This window comes from Ictalurus furcatus, chromosome 22, assembly GCF_023375685.1.
Source record: "Ictalurus furcatus strain D&B chromosome 22, Billie_1.0, whole genome shotgun sequence".
Classification (NCBI taxonomy): Eukaryota; Metazoa; Chordata; class Actinopteri; order Siluriformes; family Ictaluridae; genus Ictalurus; species Ictalurus furcatus.
The window spans coordinates 17,153,610-17,172,711 of NC_071276.1; the positions used below are offsets into that span (position 1 = coordinate 17,153,610).

The following is a 19,102-nucleotide window of genomic DNA, read 5'->3' on the forward strand; positions in this document are numbered from 1 at the left end:
AATATTAAGAATCAGAAAGCCAGATTGGAATTCGCAAAAAGAAATACAGAGACGAGCTACAAAAGTTCTGGAACCAAGATGAACCTCTACCAAAGTGATGGAACGGCCAAAGTGTGTGGAGAAAGAAAGGATCTGCTCATGATCCAAAACATACAAGCTCATTTGTAAAACATGGTGGAGGTAGCGTTATGGCTTGGGCTTGCATGGCTGCTTCTGGAACATTCTCACTAATCTTTATTGATGATGGAACTCCTGATGGTAGCGGCAGAATGAATTCAGAAGTTTACAGGAACATTTTGTCTGCCAGTTTACAGAGAAATGCATCCGAATGAATCGGCAGGAACTTCATCATGCAGCAAGACGACGATCCAAAACACACTGCTAACTCAAAATGTCAGTGAGTTGCAGGCTTAATTCAGTTATTGCAACAACGGATATGCACCCAAATATTAAGTGTCATTCACTTGAATTTACTTCAAGCCTTATCTGTTCCTATACTTCCTTTTCTCGCCTACAGATTGGGTGGTCTGAGACAAAAGATTCTATGTTTTATGTTGTTTAACACGTCTACATGTAAACACCAGGAAATAAAAGCTGAAATCCTAAACTCTCATCTCAAATCCATCTTTTGATCTCAAACCTAAATGTCTTTGGTGCATAGCCCAAACAGATGAATTGGCCTGGCCTTTCCAATGGTTTCAGAGGGAACTGTACCAGAATTAATGTGAGCTACAAAGTCATCTGTCATTGTAACTTAAATCAGATCAGGAAGTGTTAGGTCACTTGACTTAGGCGTTATGTCAATTTGACAACAAATGGACAAAAGCAGTCTTTTTGTGACTCTAGATGTTGGAATAAGCCTTCGTAAATGCTTACGTAGTTTTAAGTCAGACGTCACCAAGACCCTATGCAAGCCTAATTTAACCCTATGAACATTTAATTTACTAGACTATCTAACATGTTGCAGAAAATATATGACATGACAGGTCAGTGCTAATATCAATTTGAGAGCTACAAAAGATTTGATCTAGAATGAAAGTGTATAACTGAATTGCGATCGTCTTTAAAAGGTGTGTGAAGGCAATACGTTCATAATTGTAATTTATTTTATTTAAATTTTTTGCCATGGAATCCATTGAGGAATCAACAATAATTACATAACTAGATCTTTCCTCCAAGGGCTCTGAGACATATCGAAGGCTCTTCCCTACACTCCTACGACATAATGGCGTTCTGGAGATTATTTTTCGAAAGATATATAGACACCAGAGTTTCCCAGAGGGAAATTCAGTTAATGTCACACAACCAGACCATCACACAGGCGCTATAATGGCTTGGTTAATAAATGACATGTTTATCATTTCTCTAAAGTGCAAAAATAAAAAGAAGACATTTTCTCCTTTACTGATCTATTTTAGTTTGTTTATGTTTTATCTAATTTTCATGTTGCTTTTTATATATTCTCAAAAAAGAAAAAAATAGGAGCCTTCTGCCCAATTGCATCAAGAATATTTTAGCTTCAGCCCTGATCTTCATGATTACTCATAGTAAGAAGATATTGGATGTTTTTTTTTTATTTTTATTGATATATAATTTTTTCTTGCATTCAGTTACATACTTATAAATGGTAATAATAATAATAATAATAAAAAAAATCAAATGCTTTTCAAGTATAGTGATATTTTTTGCCATATATTTCTTTGGCCGTGCTTTACTTTGTATCATCATAAATCCTTGAAGTCTAATTTTACCCAAAATATCAAGTTCTCTTGAATGAACTCGTTTTGTTTCGTTACGAGCATCTCTGTTTGTCATTGCTGTTTTGCGACCGATTGTTTCCATCCATTCTATGATATAAAAAGTGCATATACGCTAATTATATATACATGTTTTGAGGCTACATCAATATATTCGACCTGTATGGGAATTTTTTTAAGAATGTATTTTGATTATGGGTCCTGTATTGGGGTTTTGGTTTGGTCAAATGTTGCTCGTTTAGAAATAAGATGGGGTGGGGGATATAGATCTGATGTCTAGTCTCTAATTTTTCCTTTTGCTTTTGGAGAATCTGAAGCAAATGCATGACTCCACTGTGTCCTGTTCCTCTTATTCAGCACTGTGTCTAGTCAACTATCATGACAGAAAAAAAGCTCGAGGGACTATTTCTTTGTTTTTCGTTTTTGTTTCTTCCGCTGCTGCTAAACGAAAAAGAAAAAAAAAAGAACTCTAGTCACTGCTGTGAACCTGCAAATTGTGCAACACATGAACCTTGAAGCGTTTGCCATTTTAACGCATTTTCTTTATTGCATATTCCAGAATACTTTGCATCTACTTAATAATAAAATAACATTTATATGTCATGAGTTGTAGTGCCATGTCTTTTATTGCTGCTTTGGTAAATTCTTGATTTCGATTAGGTGTTGATTAGTTTTCTAGAATCTCAGCTCTGAAAGTAGTTCCGGCTCCAAGGCAAATCACAGGTTTATATTAATGCTCTCGTACTAATATGTTATTATTTCTATAGTAGCAACTTACACTTGATGAGACTTGTATGATGGCTGCTCCACATCATCTAAAACTCCTAATAAAAGTTGTTTGTTTATTGAACAAACGTGTATAATCACTGACATGAAGTTAAAGTTGGTTTATCATGTAAAGGAGTCTCCAGTGTCAGTGCTTTGTAACAGTCACTAGGTTTTCTACCATGGGAGTCTTCAAGATGGAGGAGTTTGCGATCTCAGCGTCTTCAATGACACGACAAGCTGTGTTGGTTTTTTTTTTTGTCTTATTAATTTCAAGACTGGGAAAGAACGAGATGCTGATGAGGGAAGGACTGGTTAAAGCTTCCCCTCCTAAATTATTGGAACGGCAAGGCCGATTCGGTTTTGTTTGTGCTGTACACCAAAGACATTTGGGTTTGAGATCAAAAGATGGATATGAGACGAGAGTTTAGGATTTCAGTTTTATTTCCTGGTATTTTCATCTAGACGTGTTAAACAACACAGAACATAGAACCTTTTGTATCAGACCACCCAATTTGTAGGTGAGCAAAAGTATAGGAACAGATAAGGCTTGACGTAAATGAAAGTAAATAACATTTAATATTTGGTTGCATATCCCTTGCTTGCAATAACTGCATCAAACCTGCGACTCACTGACATCACCAAACTGTTGGTTTCTTCTTTTGTGATGCTTTTCCAGGCTTTTACCACAGCCTCTTTTCAGATGTTTGTTTCAGGGGCGGGGTCTCTGTTCCGTTTCCTCTCCAGGAGGTGAAATGCTGCTCAGTTAGGTTAAGGTCTGGTGATTGACTTGGCCAGTCTAAAACCTTCCACTTTTCTCCCCCTGCTAAAGTCCTATATGTAAATTCCAGGACATAAAAGCCGAAAATCTAAACTCTTTTCAAATAGTCATCTTTTGACCTCAAACCCAAACGTACAGCAAAAACAAATGAATTGACCATGCTGTTCCAATAGATTCGGAGGGGACTGTAAGTGATAACACTAAGTATAAATGGATAAAAAAAAGTATGGGGTTCTTTAATGTATTAAAAAAGTGCAATCATACACAAATTGCGACGGTATAAGAGGAATAACACTTCGTGAAGTGCTGATAATGGGAAATAATAAACATCCTGCTGTTGATCATTTTCCTATAACAGCATACCCCCAAGTACCTCTTATATGTGATATTTTCAAATGCAAGGGCTTGAAAATATCACATCACAGTGACTTGTGGGAAATCATCGTGTGCCGTATTGTTTGTTTGTGTATGAGCAATGGGATCTTGGTTAGCTGGAGTTGCCAACCCCAGCATAAACAGTTTGTTTGCAATTACTATTCAGTATTGGTGTCGATAATTCGTCATGCATATTTTGGAGAGAAAATATGATTATTTAAAAAAAAAATAAATAAATAAAATAACTGTTATAATGTCGTTAAATATTTTGTGAAATAAACAATTATGATAAACAATTTCTCCTATTGTTTGAGTGGAAAATTTGAATTATGAAATTCTTTTTAAATGATTTTTAAAACTTTTTTTTTTTTTTTTAAATGAAAAGTTCCAATCATTCTGGAGGGAACTGGATCTATGCATTTATTATTACTTAAATAGTTCCTGTAACAGTTCTTAGCGATTGAGTTGTTCCAAAAAATCATATCAATTGTTCTCAGTCCCAAACATGAGAAAGTGAGGTGTGAGTGGAGGATCAGCACCATGGCAACCTGTCAACAAAGTGAACCCAGCTGAACACAAGCCCCGCCCTCATCTGTTCAGACCCCCTGCTGATTGGAGCATGTGGTGTAAAGTTCAGAGCTGAAGCTGTGCAGTTAGTCAGTGTGTGTGTGTGTGTGTGTGTGTCACTGTGGTAGCACTGCACTGATTTATTTACACAGCGGTCCTAAAATACACACCGGTTGGACGCTTCAAATCTTTTTGGTTGAAGGTATGACAAGTCTGTGGAAGTTTTACACCTACTATATGTATACGATTTGATATGTGGAGTATAATTTCATTTATAACACAGTGATAACCCTGCACACAGACTCCGAGACTCAGATGGTGGGTAGAAAGGTAGCGAGAGAGACGCTGTTGCCCTCAGTTCATGAGGATGACGGTGATGAAGGTCACGAGGAGGAGACGTTAGGAGGGATCAGGAGCAGGCCACCCAGCCGACCTCGCAACATCTACAGCCGAGGCAGCGTGGACAGCCAGGTGAGTGCAGCATCGAAATGAGCAACAATAGCAAGGAGGTCGTGAGATCAAATCCCAGCTTCACATCCTGCTGAGATTTTAGGTTCCCTCTGGCTCGTTTATTACGGATCTAAAGCTACATCCAAATTTGTAAATGTACTGTACATGTTTTTCAAAATAGGTCTAAATTTACAGCATCTGTGAAAGCAGCTTTGGGACATTAGCTGCGTTTACATGGACAACAATAATCCGCTCTTAATCCGATTGAGACCATACTCTAATTAAGAAACTACCATGTAAACAGCAATTTTTACTTACCTTAATCTAATTAAGGTCATAATCGAAGTAAGCAATAATCTAATTAAGACAAGTGGAGTACTCCTGTTTTAGTCGCATTATGGACGTGTAGTAGTGACATGTAAACACCTTAATCACATTATGAATGTCGTGTGGGCGTTTTCACCGCATTTTGCGACAGGACACGATCACACACGGCAGTTTTACGTTTTACGGCGAACAAGAGAGTTCGGTTGTGTCCCAAATCGCATACTTTCCTACTATAGGCCTGTAGTGGGGAAAAATACATGTATCTCGGTACTATATAGACGGTAACTACGCGATTTGGGACACACCCACCACTTCAAGCAGCTGTCTATTAGCATGTACAGCATGACAAATAATTAACTGCACTTAAAGCGTTCGTAAAAAAAAAATAAATAAAAACACCCAAAACTGTATACGGTACCATAACGAAGACGAACTGTATGTTGATAGGTGAAATTCTGGAGGGACGTCGGACGGCGTGGCGCGGTGACGTAATGACGCGGGCTGTTAATCTAATTATGTTCTAAAACATGTAAAACGGGAACATGACAGGAGTATTCTAAAAGCAACTCATGTAAACACCTTAATCACATTATTATCTTACTCAGATTAAGGTCGATAATTAGATTACTGCTGTCCATGTAAACGTAGTCAATGTCTATAGTTAAAAAGCGCTATACAAATCAAACTGATTTGAGTCCTGAATCTTTAAGGAGCAGGCCAGACATGACAGTGGCAAAGAAAAAAAATTCTGAGATGACATCAAGAAAATTTTGGGGCTGGGTGGTTGGGGGGTAGGGACGCCGTACATGGGGAAAAAAGTAAACAAATTGTAAGAAAATCACATTATACATACATATAAATATACATACATACATACATACATATAAAAATGTCTATCATAAGTCTATCTCATTCTATCACCTTTATTATTGGAGGACATTGGACCATTTCTCGTTTCGTATTGTGAAATATTTTGAAACGTTTAAAGACAGAGTTGAACGTCTGCCCCGTAGACTTCCGTTATAAGTTTGGAGTTTGGATGAAACAGGTTTCTGTTCTTTTCAATGCACATATCATAAGGATTCTACACTACAGATGGTGTAGCTAAAACCAATAGAGCAGGGATCGTCAACATGGGGTCGACGCTTAAGTCAACTTGGGAACAGCTTACGTGACTCACTTTTTAAAACACGATCCTAAGCAGATCCTCAAATCCATACGCTTAGCTTCAGCTGAAATGCTCAATCCCCTCAAGAAAGGAAAGGAAAGGATTTTTGAAAATTTCACATACATTCTCGCTGGTCTTATTAGTGAAGTGATGAAAACAGTTAATGACAGAAGCAGTGTTTATTTCCGCCCCCGCTTCAATTTCAAAACGGATATAGGTCGTCTGTTCATAGACCATGGCGCTAGTCACAAACGTTAACGTCGAGGTTCACTACAGAACAAAGCGGCTAATAGCTATGAGCTAATGTTAAGCGTTAAAACGCAACTTCTGCACTACAATACTCCTTTAACAAGCTTTATCTAAGCTTGTACTGGATTCCGCCTCACGTGTAAGTTAATAAACATAATGTAAAATCTATTATCTCACGTCTCATCCATCTCAAAGCTACAAGAGTATGAAATCTTGTCAAGTTTCATTTCATGTCAAGTCTGAATAAGAGTCGAAAGGGAATAAAAACGAGGTTTTGTATCAGTTCAAGGCCGGCGAAGCAGACCGTAACTAACTAATCAGAAAACTAATAGGAATGAAAGAAACGTGTGTGTCTCAGACAGTCGTCCGGGCAAGTGGCTGCCGCCAGAGAGAGCTGAGTGCAGGGGAGAAATCTGAAGATGATGATGGCGCTGATGAGGAGGAGGAGGAGGAGGAGGAGGAGGAGGAGGAATGCGATCGAAGCAGTGAAGCGGTTGACGGACAGGAGGGAGCTGGAGCGTGTTTCACTGTGGATGAAGACTATGACACGGAGCTGGAGCCTGAAGGTTATGTAGCAGGAGTTCTTATTAAAAGTGAAAAAGTGAGAGTGAGATCGTGGGCGATTTCTGTTATGATAGATGGTGTCAGAAAGCTAAGGGCCAGAGAGTGTGTGGTCGATGCTCCACAGGGAAATAAAGCGGCCTAACAGTCATGAGTCATACTTTTGTTTTCAGACAGAGTGTGAACAAAGTTCCCTCTCTCTCGATTTCTCACCTGCTCGTTCCGAAGATACAGAGACGCCTACGCGGTCTCCTACATCTATCTACATAAATCTGTTTTAACCCCCTCAGTAGCATGTCTGCTGTCTCTAGCTCTAGCTGGCTGTTTATTCAGCTTATTAGAGATGACCATCTGCTGTATTAATGCACTGCGCCTCTGCATGGCTTAATGAACGCCTTGGGAATTCTTCTTCATTTATCATAATTTGGCGTCTTAATGACGAACAACGGAGCTTTCTTTTCGATTTCTAAAAAAAAACAAAAAAACGTAAACATCAGGCTCATTGTGCGAGTGAGAATCGAATCAAATATCAAATATAAATCAAAGAGAACAGACCCCGGATTTGTCGTAAATGTGTTGAGGAATATAGAAAAAGAGGCTTAGTGCTGCAATGAGCAATGACAAAAACAGTAATGAAAAAATACTTCTTCTTCTTTTTCTTTTTTAAATGAATGTATAGTGTTGCTTTCGTGAGCATCAGTGAATGTTCGCACCTTTTGTAATAGTCGTGTACGAGTCCCTAGGTCGTCCTCAGTGGTAAAAGATGGATCTGAACATCATATAGCCTCTGATGGAAAGAGGTCAAATATGCAGAAGATGCTGGAAAAGTAAATAACATGTAGGACCTGGAGGATTTTTCTGAAGAACAGTGGGCAGTTTAACTTCTCAGGACAAACGAGGGACTCGTGAAGAACTCTCACAGAACATAAACACAGTCGTGGATCATCCAGGTAACGACACACGGGGTTAAGAATCGAGCGTGTGGAAACTTTTGCACTGGTTCATTTGTGTAAATTCAGTTAGTCTTGTGTCTTGTGGACTATATATACACTACGGGTCAAAAGTTTGTGGACACTCGACTGAAATCTTGATCTTAAAAAGCTTCTCATCTGAAGGTGTGTGATTAAATGTTTGAAATCGGTGTCGTAGACAAAAATATAATCGAGCCGACATATTCATTTCTTTCATTAGAAAACTAACATTTTATTTACTATATATATATATATATATATATGTGTGTGTGTGTGTGTGTTTGTGTATATATATGTATGTATATGTATATATATATTTATTTATTTTTCCAATGGACGACTCGGAGAGAAATATTCCGAAAAGCAGGCGATAAGAGACCGGCGTCGGTGTGAACTCCTTTAATACTGTTTAAAAATCATCTCAGGGGAATTCCTCAAGAAATCGGGTGAGAAAACGCCGAGAATACATTTCTGGAAATTCTAGACAAAAAGCATGTCTACTAGATGCTAAAATTATTTAGATTTATTTTGGATTTTTTTTTTTTTATCACGACATAATTCCCATAGTTCCATTTGTGTTACTCCAGAGTTTTGATGACTTCATTATTATTCTAAAATGTTGGGGGGGGGGGAAATAAAAATAAAGAATGAGTGTGTCTACACGTTCGACCTGTAGTGTATATATACAACATCTGTTATGTGAAATAGCTTATTCAGGGCAGTACTAAATAAATAGCATTTTTTAATGATGAACATTTTGCAGATTCTGCCAGGGGTGTGTAAATTTATGAGCACAACTCTATCGTAATTGCGAGGTGAAAGCGCGTGAACGTCACTACGTTATGTCATAATTACAAATCAGGAACCCGTATTTTTCTATGAGTCTATCGACTTTCCGAGTAGGGGGCGTGTCAAATAACAACAAGTCATCGTGGCCCCCGATATGAATGTGACGCCTACAGCAGCCGGTAAGATTTAAATGGAAATGATACATATTAACTGTTCAGTTCTTTATTTTCTTTCAACAAGACTTTTTGTTGTCGATGATACAAAAATAATCTAAGCAGAAGAGGTTTTCTCATGCCATCCATTTTTTCCCGACCAAAAACCATTTGAACACACACTACTTTGTATCCCCATCTTTACACTTACACTATACGCACAAACTTCTCCAAAAGGACTTAAAGGCAGCATTATACCACAGCGTGGTTGAATTCCCTGATCTGACAGTGGCACTAGTGATTTGTCGTTCGCGAACGAGTCGGCTCTATGAGTCGGCTCCTTTAAGTGAACAATTGGAGTCGCCTGAGAGCAGATTTATTTATTCATTGTAAATGAATACAAGACAGACTAATAGGATGATCTTTTCGCCACATTGCTCGGCCACGCGAACGCCACGCACTGACCGAATATTGACAAAAAACAGCATAAAGGCCAAATGTAGAATCTGTAAGGTAAAACTATCACATGGAGCAGGGTCTACTGACAACCTTCACAGCCATATTATCAGAACTGTACGTCCAACGGTGCAGTGAGTGTGTGATTTGTTTGGAACGGTTTGTGTTTTGGAATATTCGATATAAATATAACGTTCAGTACACATGTGTAATAGTGTTCGATGTTTTTACTTTATTCCAGGGTTTTCTGCTAAGCATAATTCACAATTATGTACGATTAAAGGTGTAGTGTAATCACAGCGAATCATTTAAGTGGTCTCTGTGCACATGAAGTAATCGTAGGTCAAAAAATATTGCTAAATTTGGCTGAATTATAAAAGCCAGAAGTGGTACTAAATGAAGAGCCGTTTGGGGAGCCGGTTCTTATTGCTGAGCTGAACGTAACGATCTGGCTCAATCAAAAGAGCTGGAATTCCCATCACTGAGTGGCACTCCAATGCGTGTTGTGGCGTATCACGCCACCCCGTTCTTTATAATTGTCGGATAACTGCTTGGTCTTTTGTGTGTTATTCCATACATAACAAAGCCACGCTGATGATGATGATGATGATGATGATGACGTCATGAACACTTTGCAGATAAGCCAGGGAGGTACGACCTCACAGGCGAGGCGCGTTACCGAGAGGCGTGTGAGATGTTCAACGTGGTTCCAGTGTCCTACTTCCTCAGGAACATACAGAGCACAGAAGTGAGCATGATGCACCACGGACTCGGCCCTCAGGTGACCCCGGAACTCTTGATAACAGTATATAAAATTGCATCTAAAGCAGATTAAATCTAAATGATGTCTCCCCACAATTCATACGACTGAAGCAGAGACTAAATAATAAAGTGCACTCTGTAGGGTAGCAAAGCCCTGGCAGTTCCCTTGGTAACCAACACCTCCATTCTGAAGCTGAATCTGCGAGATAATGGAATGGAGGGAGAAGGTGGAGCCGCCATAGCTGACATGCTGAAGGAGAACCTTTACATCACAGGTGCTTTTCTGTCTTTCACGAGCGTCTTCCTTCGTACACACAAAGCACACGTCAACCCTGTCTACACACAACACACACACACACACACACACACACACACACACACACACCTTATTGGCTTTGCTCACATTTGTTAAAAGTCAATATATATCTTTAGCAGTTAGACAGAAATAGCTTTCATTTCATTCCAGCTGCTTTTTTTGGCGTCTTATTACCTGCTCAGTTTGGTTTTCTAAGATTGGTTTTAGTGTCTAAGGGATATAAAAAATACTGTTGTTATTTAATAAGGATTTCAGGCTGAAGAGAATAAAGACGATTGGCTAACTTAAGCTTAACTTACGTTAAGCACTACTACTATGTGTGCAAGCTTAAACCTTTTTAATCTATTCATCTATCTCATTTTTATTTATTTATTTATTTAACAATACTATAAAACTGCACATACTATTTTACATATATTAGTTTTCCACAGAATTTTAAATGTACTCCAAATGTAGTTCATTAAGCAGGATTTGTTTATATCTTCATATAATTTCGTCAAATATATATCACCTGTTATAAATTTCCCCTCTCAGCCCACGGTGTAGTTGATATGAGTTGATTCCATGTGTTTTTGTTTTTATTTATTTCTTTTTTTAATGCCATGTGGCGTGTGTTTTGGTCCTGACTCCGCCCCTGTCCCGTCATTGGGCTGATACTTAATGTGTGCACCTGTTCTGTGGTTTTTTTTTTGCTGTTGTTTGCTAGATCTCTGACCCCTGCCTGGAATTATGACAACTATGATTGTTGGAATTCCCCAAATCTGTAAATCACAAATCCTGGCGTTACACACGTTACATAATCCCATTGTGGATAAACTTTTTTTAGTAAAATAGTAGTTCATGCTTATCATTTTAAGTTTCAAATCATTTTAAGTTCATCTCTGTCATCTTCCTGTCCAAAATGGCCGCCCCCATAAAGTTACACCATTCAGGGGCAACCCGAGGTTTTGTTTCTAGATGACAGGAAGTCATACCGTGGCCTAAACCACATCAGCAAGTGTGTGTGTTTGACATCAGCTAAGACGTGGATGCATGAAAATATTTACAGAAATTATCATTATTATTTCAGTGAAGCAGCATTATCCTTTTTTAGTTCAGACACAGAACATGGCTAGTTAACAATACTTTGTGGTTCACCAATTTTTAAAGAAAGCATCATATGAAAATGCCTGAAAAGTGCTTGTAAACACTCCAGTAAAAGCATTTGTTGCTGACCTTCTTGCAGAAATAGATCTTTCAGAGAACAGGCTCGGTGAGTGTGGGATAAAGGCTCTGGCCAGCATGCTGCTAGAGAACACCTCCCTCATCTCCCTTAACCTTTCTGGGAACCATCTGGACGAGCGAGCGGCTAAACACCTGGCTCCGGCGCTGACCAAAAACCAGCACCTGCAGCATCTGGACCTGAGCCACAACCGGCTGGGAGAAGCAGCAGGTACAGCCTGAGGAAGGGAGATGAAAGCTAACGATGAGAGGCTGATTTCAGAGTCATTCACAGTCCTGTGCTCTTATTATAAGGAAAGTAGTGGTCTGTCACTTTGAGAGTCCTTCCCTTTGAGATTCCTAGGGACGAATTGCAGCCAGTCTCTTCTCGCCTCATACCTCATGGTATCAAAGGTTTGGATACAAGGGTCACAAGAGTTTCCTTTAATGCAGAACTGTGTCTTAGTTGCAAAATAAACTCCTTTTCATATTCGTTTAAGAGGTTTTATGCACAGGTTTAGGAAGCTACAGGTGGCGTTTGGAGCAAAATATGAAATTCAGTCTGATTCCATTTTAAAGGTTTCTCCTTGTCCGGTGTAGTGTTGAGTGGAAATGCCATCTGTTACCAGACATTGAAGATGAATTGCTGAAGGTGAATGACTGACAGTTCAGTTTCCAAAAGCAGTTCTGTATTACTTCAATTTGTCTGATCAGTACAGTGCCTTCAGTCACAAATCATCTAAATGAGTATAGACATCAAGGTACTCATAGTACTTCATCTTATACCTCTTCGACTGCCAGTTAAACGCTCATTTGGACTGAGGTGCGTTAAATAGGAATTATTATGGGGCTAGTCACTAGCATTATGTAGCACTAAAAACATTAAGTCCTTGTTGGTTTGTCAGCAACGCAAAAACAACTTCAGAGAAACCATATCGTCAGACTGCTTCCACAGAGCCAGTCGTTCGCCAGATGACCGGCCTGAGGCTGTGCAGTCTCAGGACAAGAAGATAAATCATGTGAAAATAGACATTCTTGACAAGTCCACAATGACATTTAGATTTGGTTCAGTTGTGCTGTTTAATTGAGACGAGCCACAGATATCCTCATACCCTTTACACAAATCAAAGGCAGAGAGCAGCAGGTAAATCCCTCAGCGTCACACCTCTGTATTTATTTGATTTGATGGAAAGAAAATCTGCAGTCTGCTCCCCTTCCTCAAAAGCCAGGTCTGTTTGTCCTGGAAAATTAAGCGAGAAACAGGTTTTGTTATTGGATCATTCAGATTTTTTTCTCCCCGCCCGTTATTGGAGTTGTTACCAGTTTCGGAGAATTGACTGAACACTGGTGTTTTCTTTCAATGAAACACAGTAACAGTACGACAGTATGGAACGATATAAGCAGTGATTTAAACAGTCTGAACAATGAACGATGAGCCGTAGAAGTGTGTCAGGTGGGAGGATTGTGGATGGAAGCCTTCTGGCTCCGAGACACTGAATGACAAGAGTGTCTTGTGATACGTATAATTCAAAAAGAAAAATATTCCACGAGAGAGCTATGAATCATACAGTCAGAACACATCCAACTGGCACCTCTCTCTTGATCATACATATGGCAATATCTGTGTCTTCCTAAAGCTATCGTGCAAATACACTGAGCCGTATGTTTAGCTTCCTGCCACTGTGACAAACATAGAGCAATATGATAAAGCAAAAACACTACATAGTTCATCTATTTCTACTTTAATTGGTTTTTAAAAGCTGCCATTTTTAGAGCCCTCTGCTGGCTGTAAGGTGAATTGCAATTGTGATGAATAATTTCCCGTAACTGAAATCACCTTACAACACAGTGGTACATCTGGATCTTCAGTTTTTCAGTCCTGATCCGGGGTTACTGTCTAGGTGGAGTTTCTGAGCATGTATCTGGGTTCTCTGGTTTCCTCCCACTTCCCAAAAACATGCTGGTAGGTACAGTATACTGGGTACACTAAACTGCCTTGAGTGTAAATAAGTAGGGAATAAGTGGGTAAATGGACTAATGTCCCATCCAGGGTGTATTCCTGCCTCGTGTCCAGTGTTCCTGCGATAGGCTCCGGATCCACCATGACACCGACCAGGATAACATGATTATCCTGTAACTGTTCCAAGCAAACCTTTGGCCTTGGGGGAAAAAATGTAAACAGGATCCCGAAATGAAGAATCTAATGAAATACACTGAACTGCATTATTGGATTTTCTCCTAATATGTTTAAAATGGGGGTAGGGGGGTACTCCGGTTTCCTCCCCAAGTCCAAAGACATGCGTTGTAGGCTGATTAGTATTTCCAAATTGTTTGTAGTGTGTGATTGTGCTCTACAGTGGTTTGGTTCCAGGCTCCCCAATGACCCTGTGTAGGATAATAACAGAAAATGGATGAATGGATGGATGGATGGATGTTTGTACCTTTATCCTGGCTAGCAAAGAGCATCCCCATAATGATAGTGCTTGTCTGGATTTGGTCTGCTAGACGACGTTACATAGAAAACGTCAGACAGACGTTTCACTAACTACATATTAAATCTTACATTTTGTAAACATTTCGATAATAGCAGTAAGATGTTGCTGAGGTAAATGTAACGAAGCTCTTCATTTCTGAGGACATTCCACTGATGTCTGAGCAAATTTCGGAACATTTTCTTACCTGGGAACGCTCAGATTATCACATGCCGAAGCGTGATCACATTCCACAAGCTTCAATAGCATCCGTGTGAGTTCATTTTCTCTCTCTTTTTCTCACTCTCTTCTCTCTCCCTGGCCCTTAGGGGAACTTCTGGGCGCCGCTGTAGCTGAGAACACGGGAATGAAGTCACTCAGTCTGGCCTGGAACTGCATTCGTGGAAAAGGAGCCATCGCTTTAGCTAAAGGCCTTGCGGTAAACGTGATAGCGCTTTTTTCAGGAACCCACTCAGATATTTATCAACCCAAGAACCGTGATTAAACTTTGAATACTTTAATCCTGAAGAGCTCTTCATACAGCACAAACAGTGGTGTTCAGAAAAAGTTTCTATTAGATGGTCATAGCAAATATTTTGCTGTGAAAAAGTTACACTTATCCAACAGCAGTTTAACCTAAGAGTACAATTTCATATTTATTAAAGCATGAAGATTATACTTATGTTTATGTGTATGTACGGTATATGGCCAAAAGTTTGTGGGCACTTGATCTTCACACGTATACGTGGTTCTTCCCCAAACTGCTGCCAAGCAATTTGAAGCACACGACTGTATAGAATGTCTTTACATGCTGTAGTTTTACAATTTCCCTTCACTGGAAGTAAGAGGTCCAAACCTGTTCCAGCATGACAATGCTCCTGTGCACAACACGAGCTCCATGAAGACATGGTGTGTTAAGGTTGGATTGTAAGAACTCGAGTGTCCTGGACAGAACCCTGACCTCACCCTACTGAACACCTTTAGGATGAACTGGAACACCGACTGCACCCCAGGCCTCCTTGACTCGACATCAGTGCCTGATCTCGCTAACACTCTTGTGGCTAAACAGACACGTCCCCACAGCTACGCTCCAAAATCTAGTGGAACGCCTTCCCAGAAGAGTGGAGGTGATTATGACTGTAAAGGGGGACTAAATCTGGAATAGAATGTTCAACGAAGACACATGGATGTGATGGTCAGGTGTCCACATACTTTTGGCTGTATAATGTACCTCTGACTAATATATAATGCTTACACTGGAGACAACATCTTAAAGCAAACGTCATATCAACAATTATATACATTTTTAATCGGTTTAAATGGCGTGTCCGCCATACTGTCTAAGCTGTTATACATGTATATAGAGATGATAGAACGAGTGCATTGATATAAACCTGTTATTTGCCTTTATAGCTAGAATTACTATCAGAGCTGCTAAAAAAACAAACCTTTTGACCAATCAGAATCAAGAATTCAACAGTGCTGTGGTATAATAGACGTTTTTTTAATGTTATAAAGTTTTCACATGGTCACTATTGCTAGACAGCGAGTTGGATGCTAGCTAGCGATGTCGTGACGTAGCTATGATCTTGCCACATTGTTACCAACAAACGAGTGAAATATAACATCAGGCTAACATTTGTAGTACAGTAACATTTTAGAAACCAAAGAGGTCTCACAATTTATCCCAAGTGTGGTTTCTGAAAGATACCTAGCGCTTTTGTTTGCTAACATCAACCAGAAAACTAGCTATATTAGGCGAATTAGCACCACTGATCTCATGTTTTCTTTACAAAGTACATTTCTGTATCTTTGCAATTCTTTTTTTTTCTTTCTTTCTTTTTTTTTAATACAGTTTCCAGTTGCAGTATTTTGCAGTGTATTTTAACTCATTTATACTTCAGGATATTTTGTTAGCAAGCTAACGTGATTAGCATGATTATAGTTTTGACTCATTTTTACACTCCTTGATGAAGCAAGGTCAGTAATCAGTATAATCCACTCACAATGACTTTGTCACTGTTGAAAGGCTAACATATTCTTGCAAACTGTGGACTTATCTTACAACGGACTGGGCAAGGAGGGAGCATCGGTTCTCGGTGAGGGGCTTAAAGACAACAACACGCTGGAGGAATTGAACATCAGGTACATTCTTTGATCATTTCCTTTAACTGTTGAACTATCAAAGCCACATTATGACTTGGAACATGGAACTTCATTGGAACATGAGTACAAGGGTGATACCGGGATTAGGGTTTACAAATGGCAATGTAAAGCGAAGGTAAAGACAGTAAATAAATAAATAAATAAATAAATAACACAGGTAAAGTGTCATTCACAACAACAATAAAAAAAAACATAAAGGTATTAATAGCACCTTTACTGAACTTAGAAAACAGTATTTTTTGACTCTTCCTGCTCTTTACCTTGAAATATAATCATTAAAACACTTGTTTCACATCTTATACTTGAAACATCCTTTTCCTCAAGTCATCCTTTCGTGAAAAATTAAATATTGTCGCCTGAGATGGGTTTAACACACTAGATTTGGTTAAATGCATGTATTCTTAGATTTAATATTGGGGGAAAAAATGTAAAGGTTTTAATACAGTCCGTCGCTAGTACCTTTTTGCTCCCAACTTTTAGTTTTAAGTAGGATTTTTTTTTTTTTTTTTTTTTTTTTAGTAATAATTAAACATTTTTCTTAAATTCAATGTTTAAAAAAAAATGATTAGAAAAGTGCTATCCAAATCATCAAATCACCCATAAGATCTCTGCAGCATTTCGTGTAACAGATTGGCTGGTATCTATTATAGATAGTGAGAGAAGACAAAGCAAGCTTGATTGGACTTCTGATACTTATCAGCCATGTCTTAAAACAAAGGTCATGTATGATTTGCCTCGGGCACAGCTCAGAAAAAGCGGGTCTTGACCTGATTTGATGGATTCTTGCAGTGACAGAATCAGTCCCATTTCAAAGCTATTCACATCGACTCAGTAGTGAAAAGGCGAGTTTAGTTTGTTACGTACGTCAGTCGTTATAAAACACTATTATTTATTATGTATATAATTCCTCTTTTCACAGTATCAACCGCATACCTCCTGAAGGAGCAGTCCACTTAGCTGTGGGTCTCAAAGCAAACAACAACCTTCGGATTCTTAAAGTAAGAGTGAAGGAATGTGGTTTCTCTAGACTTTGACACTCAAAGTGGCATATCAACGAAACTAAACGCGTAGAGTTTGCCCAATAATATTCCAATGATTCTCATGGCATTGTAGATGGCTCGGAATCCAGTTCGGTCGGCCGGATGTTTTGCGGTGCTTAAAGCCATAGAAGGAAACCCTTCATCTTCAGTGGAGTACCTGGACTTTTCTGTATGTAATCTTCCTCTAAAGTCAGCCCAAAATAGTTTACACCAATGGTCACCAACCCTGTTCCTGGAGATCTACCTGCCTGAAGACTTTAGCTCCAACTATAATCGTGCCCACCTGACCATCTAATCATCGCCTTAAGAAGTGCAACTAAAACAGATGTGTTTAGAGATGCAGGAAGAGGGTTGGTGACCACTGGTTTAGACAATTCTGTATTGAATAGCCTAAGAAATTGCTTGATATAGAAAAAAAAACACATATTTTCTTGCATTTACATTTATTCATTTAGCTGACACGTTCAATAGAGGACACTTACAAATGAGGAAACGCAAGCAAAGCGATACATCAAGCGGAGAACAATTCGAGTAGTGCTATCATACGAGATTTTTAATTGCGTTCTAGAGGAGCAAAGTGCACAGAGTAGAGGTGTAAGAGCCAGTGCAGATTTTTTAATTACATTTTTAAATGTATTATTATTCTTATTTATTATTTTTTTTCTTCATCAAGAAATCCAGATTCTATCAACATTCTAAACCCCTATCATATGGTCCGCATTTGCATATCGGAGCCTGATTGGCTCTTACGTCTTGTGATGAAATAACACAAAATCAGTTTTTATGCGATGTTCAGATCCCCCCCTTGTGTTTCATCATTTAAACCACGGCGCCGTTGATGTTTTGATTCGAATTGGTCAGAAACTGTTGGATCATTTTCTTAAACAGAAGCTCTGTAGGGATAGAAGCATTAGGGGTAGAAGGCAAATCACAGGTTTATATTAATGCACTTGTTCTAATGAAATATTATCGCACACGCGAGAGTGCACTGATACTGAATATCAGCACAGTATTGTGAGTGCGATATCGCTTTTATACCACAGTTTCATAATTAAGAAATTAACATCAAGCAACTGACATTGCAAGACACAATATGGCCAAATAATTTGTTTGTCTTTTGCTCTGCTGGTTGAAATAGATCCCAAGGAAACTATGCTCACTTTATAGCACGATGGCTAGCTGGCTAACTAGCTCGCAATGATTTCTACATTCCTGTTAAAGGTGCTTCGAGAGAAATTGGCCATCTTTCAGTCCTCATATTGTAGACATTTTGGAGCATTTTTAAAGCATTAACCTCTTGTTCTGTGTCTTTTATAGTACTACATGATGACATCATGCTCTTGTCATTCTTTTCCACAGGACGTTAGCGTGGACCAAGAGTTTGAAGACTTGTTCAACTCGATCAAAGAAACTCTACCAAACCTCCAAGTGAAACACGGTGGCAAAATAAGACCTTTCCAAAATCTACAGAGCTGACCTCTGCCAGAGCAGTCGATTCTAATCTGTCACTTGCTGTACACCTGTGTCTCCTGAATGTATTAAAAACCGCAAAGAATACGCAAAGAAACAGAGCAGCATGGACGTCTATTCTCAATTATGTAACTGACTGAAGGGTTAGTGAGAGCGGCACCTGCTGTGTGTAATACGAACAGCTGTTATACACAGCGATGTTCCCACGCATGACTGAGCTCTCGTGCTGATGGCGTTTATAACCTCAGGTAGACTTCCAACACATCCACATATTCAGCTGATTTTTCTCCTCTTCAGCGTTGGGTGGCA

At 39.0% G+C, this 19,102-nt stretch overlaps 1 protein-coding gene across 2 annotated transcripts; it reads left to right on the top strand.

Moving 5' to 3' along the window:
* Positions 1-4,256: 4,256 nt before the first annotated feature.
* Positions 4,257-18,890, top strand: lrrc74b (leucine rich repeat containing 74B). 2 transcript variants are annotated; one of them, XM_053610509.1, is made up of 11 exons: positions 4,257-4,447; positions 4,529-4,716; positions 6,798-7,005; positions 10,007-10,149; positions 10,273-10,405; positions 11,672-11,878; positions 14,447-14,556; positions 16,147-16,262; positions 17,203-17,281; positions 17,397-17,492; positions 18,683-18,890. In XM_053610509.1, exons 2-11 carry the CDS (start codon positions 4,561-4,563, stop codon positions 18,797-18,799), a joined length of 1,365 nt encoding a protein of 454 aa, XP_053466484.1. In that variant the 5' UTR covers positions 4,257-4,447; positions 4,529-4,560; the 3' UTR covers positions 18,800-18,890. The 2 variants fall into 2 exon arrangements, with proteins under 2 accessions (XP_053466484.1, XP_053466483.1); XM_053610508.1 differs by having other exon boundaries at positions 4,258-4,447; positions 4,547-4,716.
* The last annotated feature ends 212 nt before the right edge of the window (positions 18,891-19,102 follow it).

What these genes read in the sequence shown, in the direction of transcription:
- lrrc74b (XM_053610509.1), top strand. Translation starts at nt 4,561, where the DNA reads ATGGTGGGTAGAAAGGTAGCGAGAGAGACGCTGTTGCCCTCAGTTCAT. An exon ending in GAGGCAGCGTGGACAGCCAG is followed by an intron (nt 4,717 to 6,797) that starts GTGAGTGCAGCA and finishes TGTGTGTCTCAG; the next exon opens with ACAGTCGTCCGGGCAAGTGG. An exon ending in CCGGCTGGGAGAAGCAGCAG is followed by an intron (nt 11,879 to 14,446) that starts GTACAGCCTGAG and finishes CCTGGCCCTTAG; the next exon opens with GGGAACTTCTGGGCGCCGCT.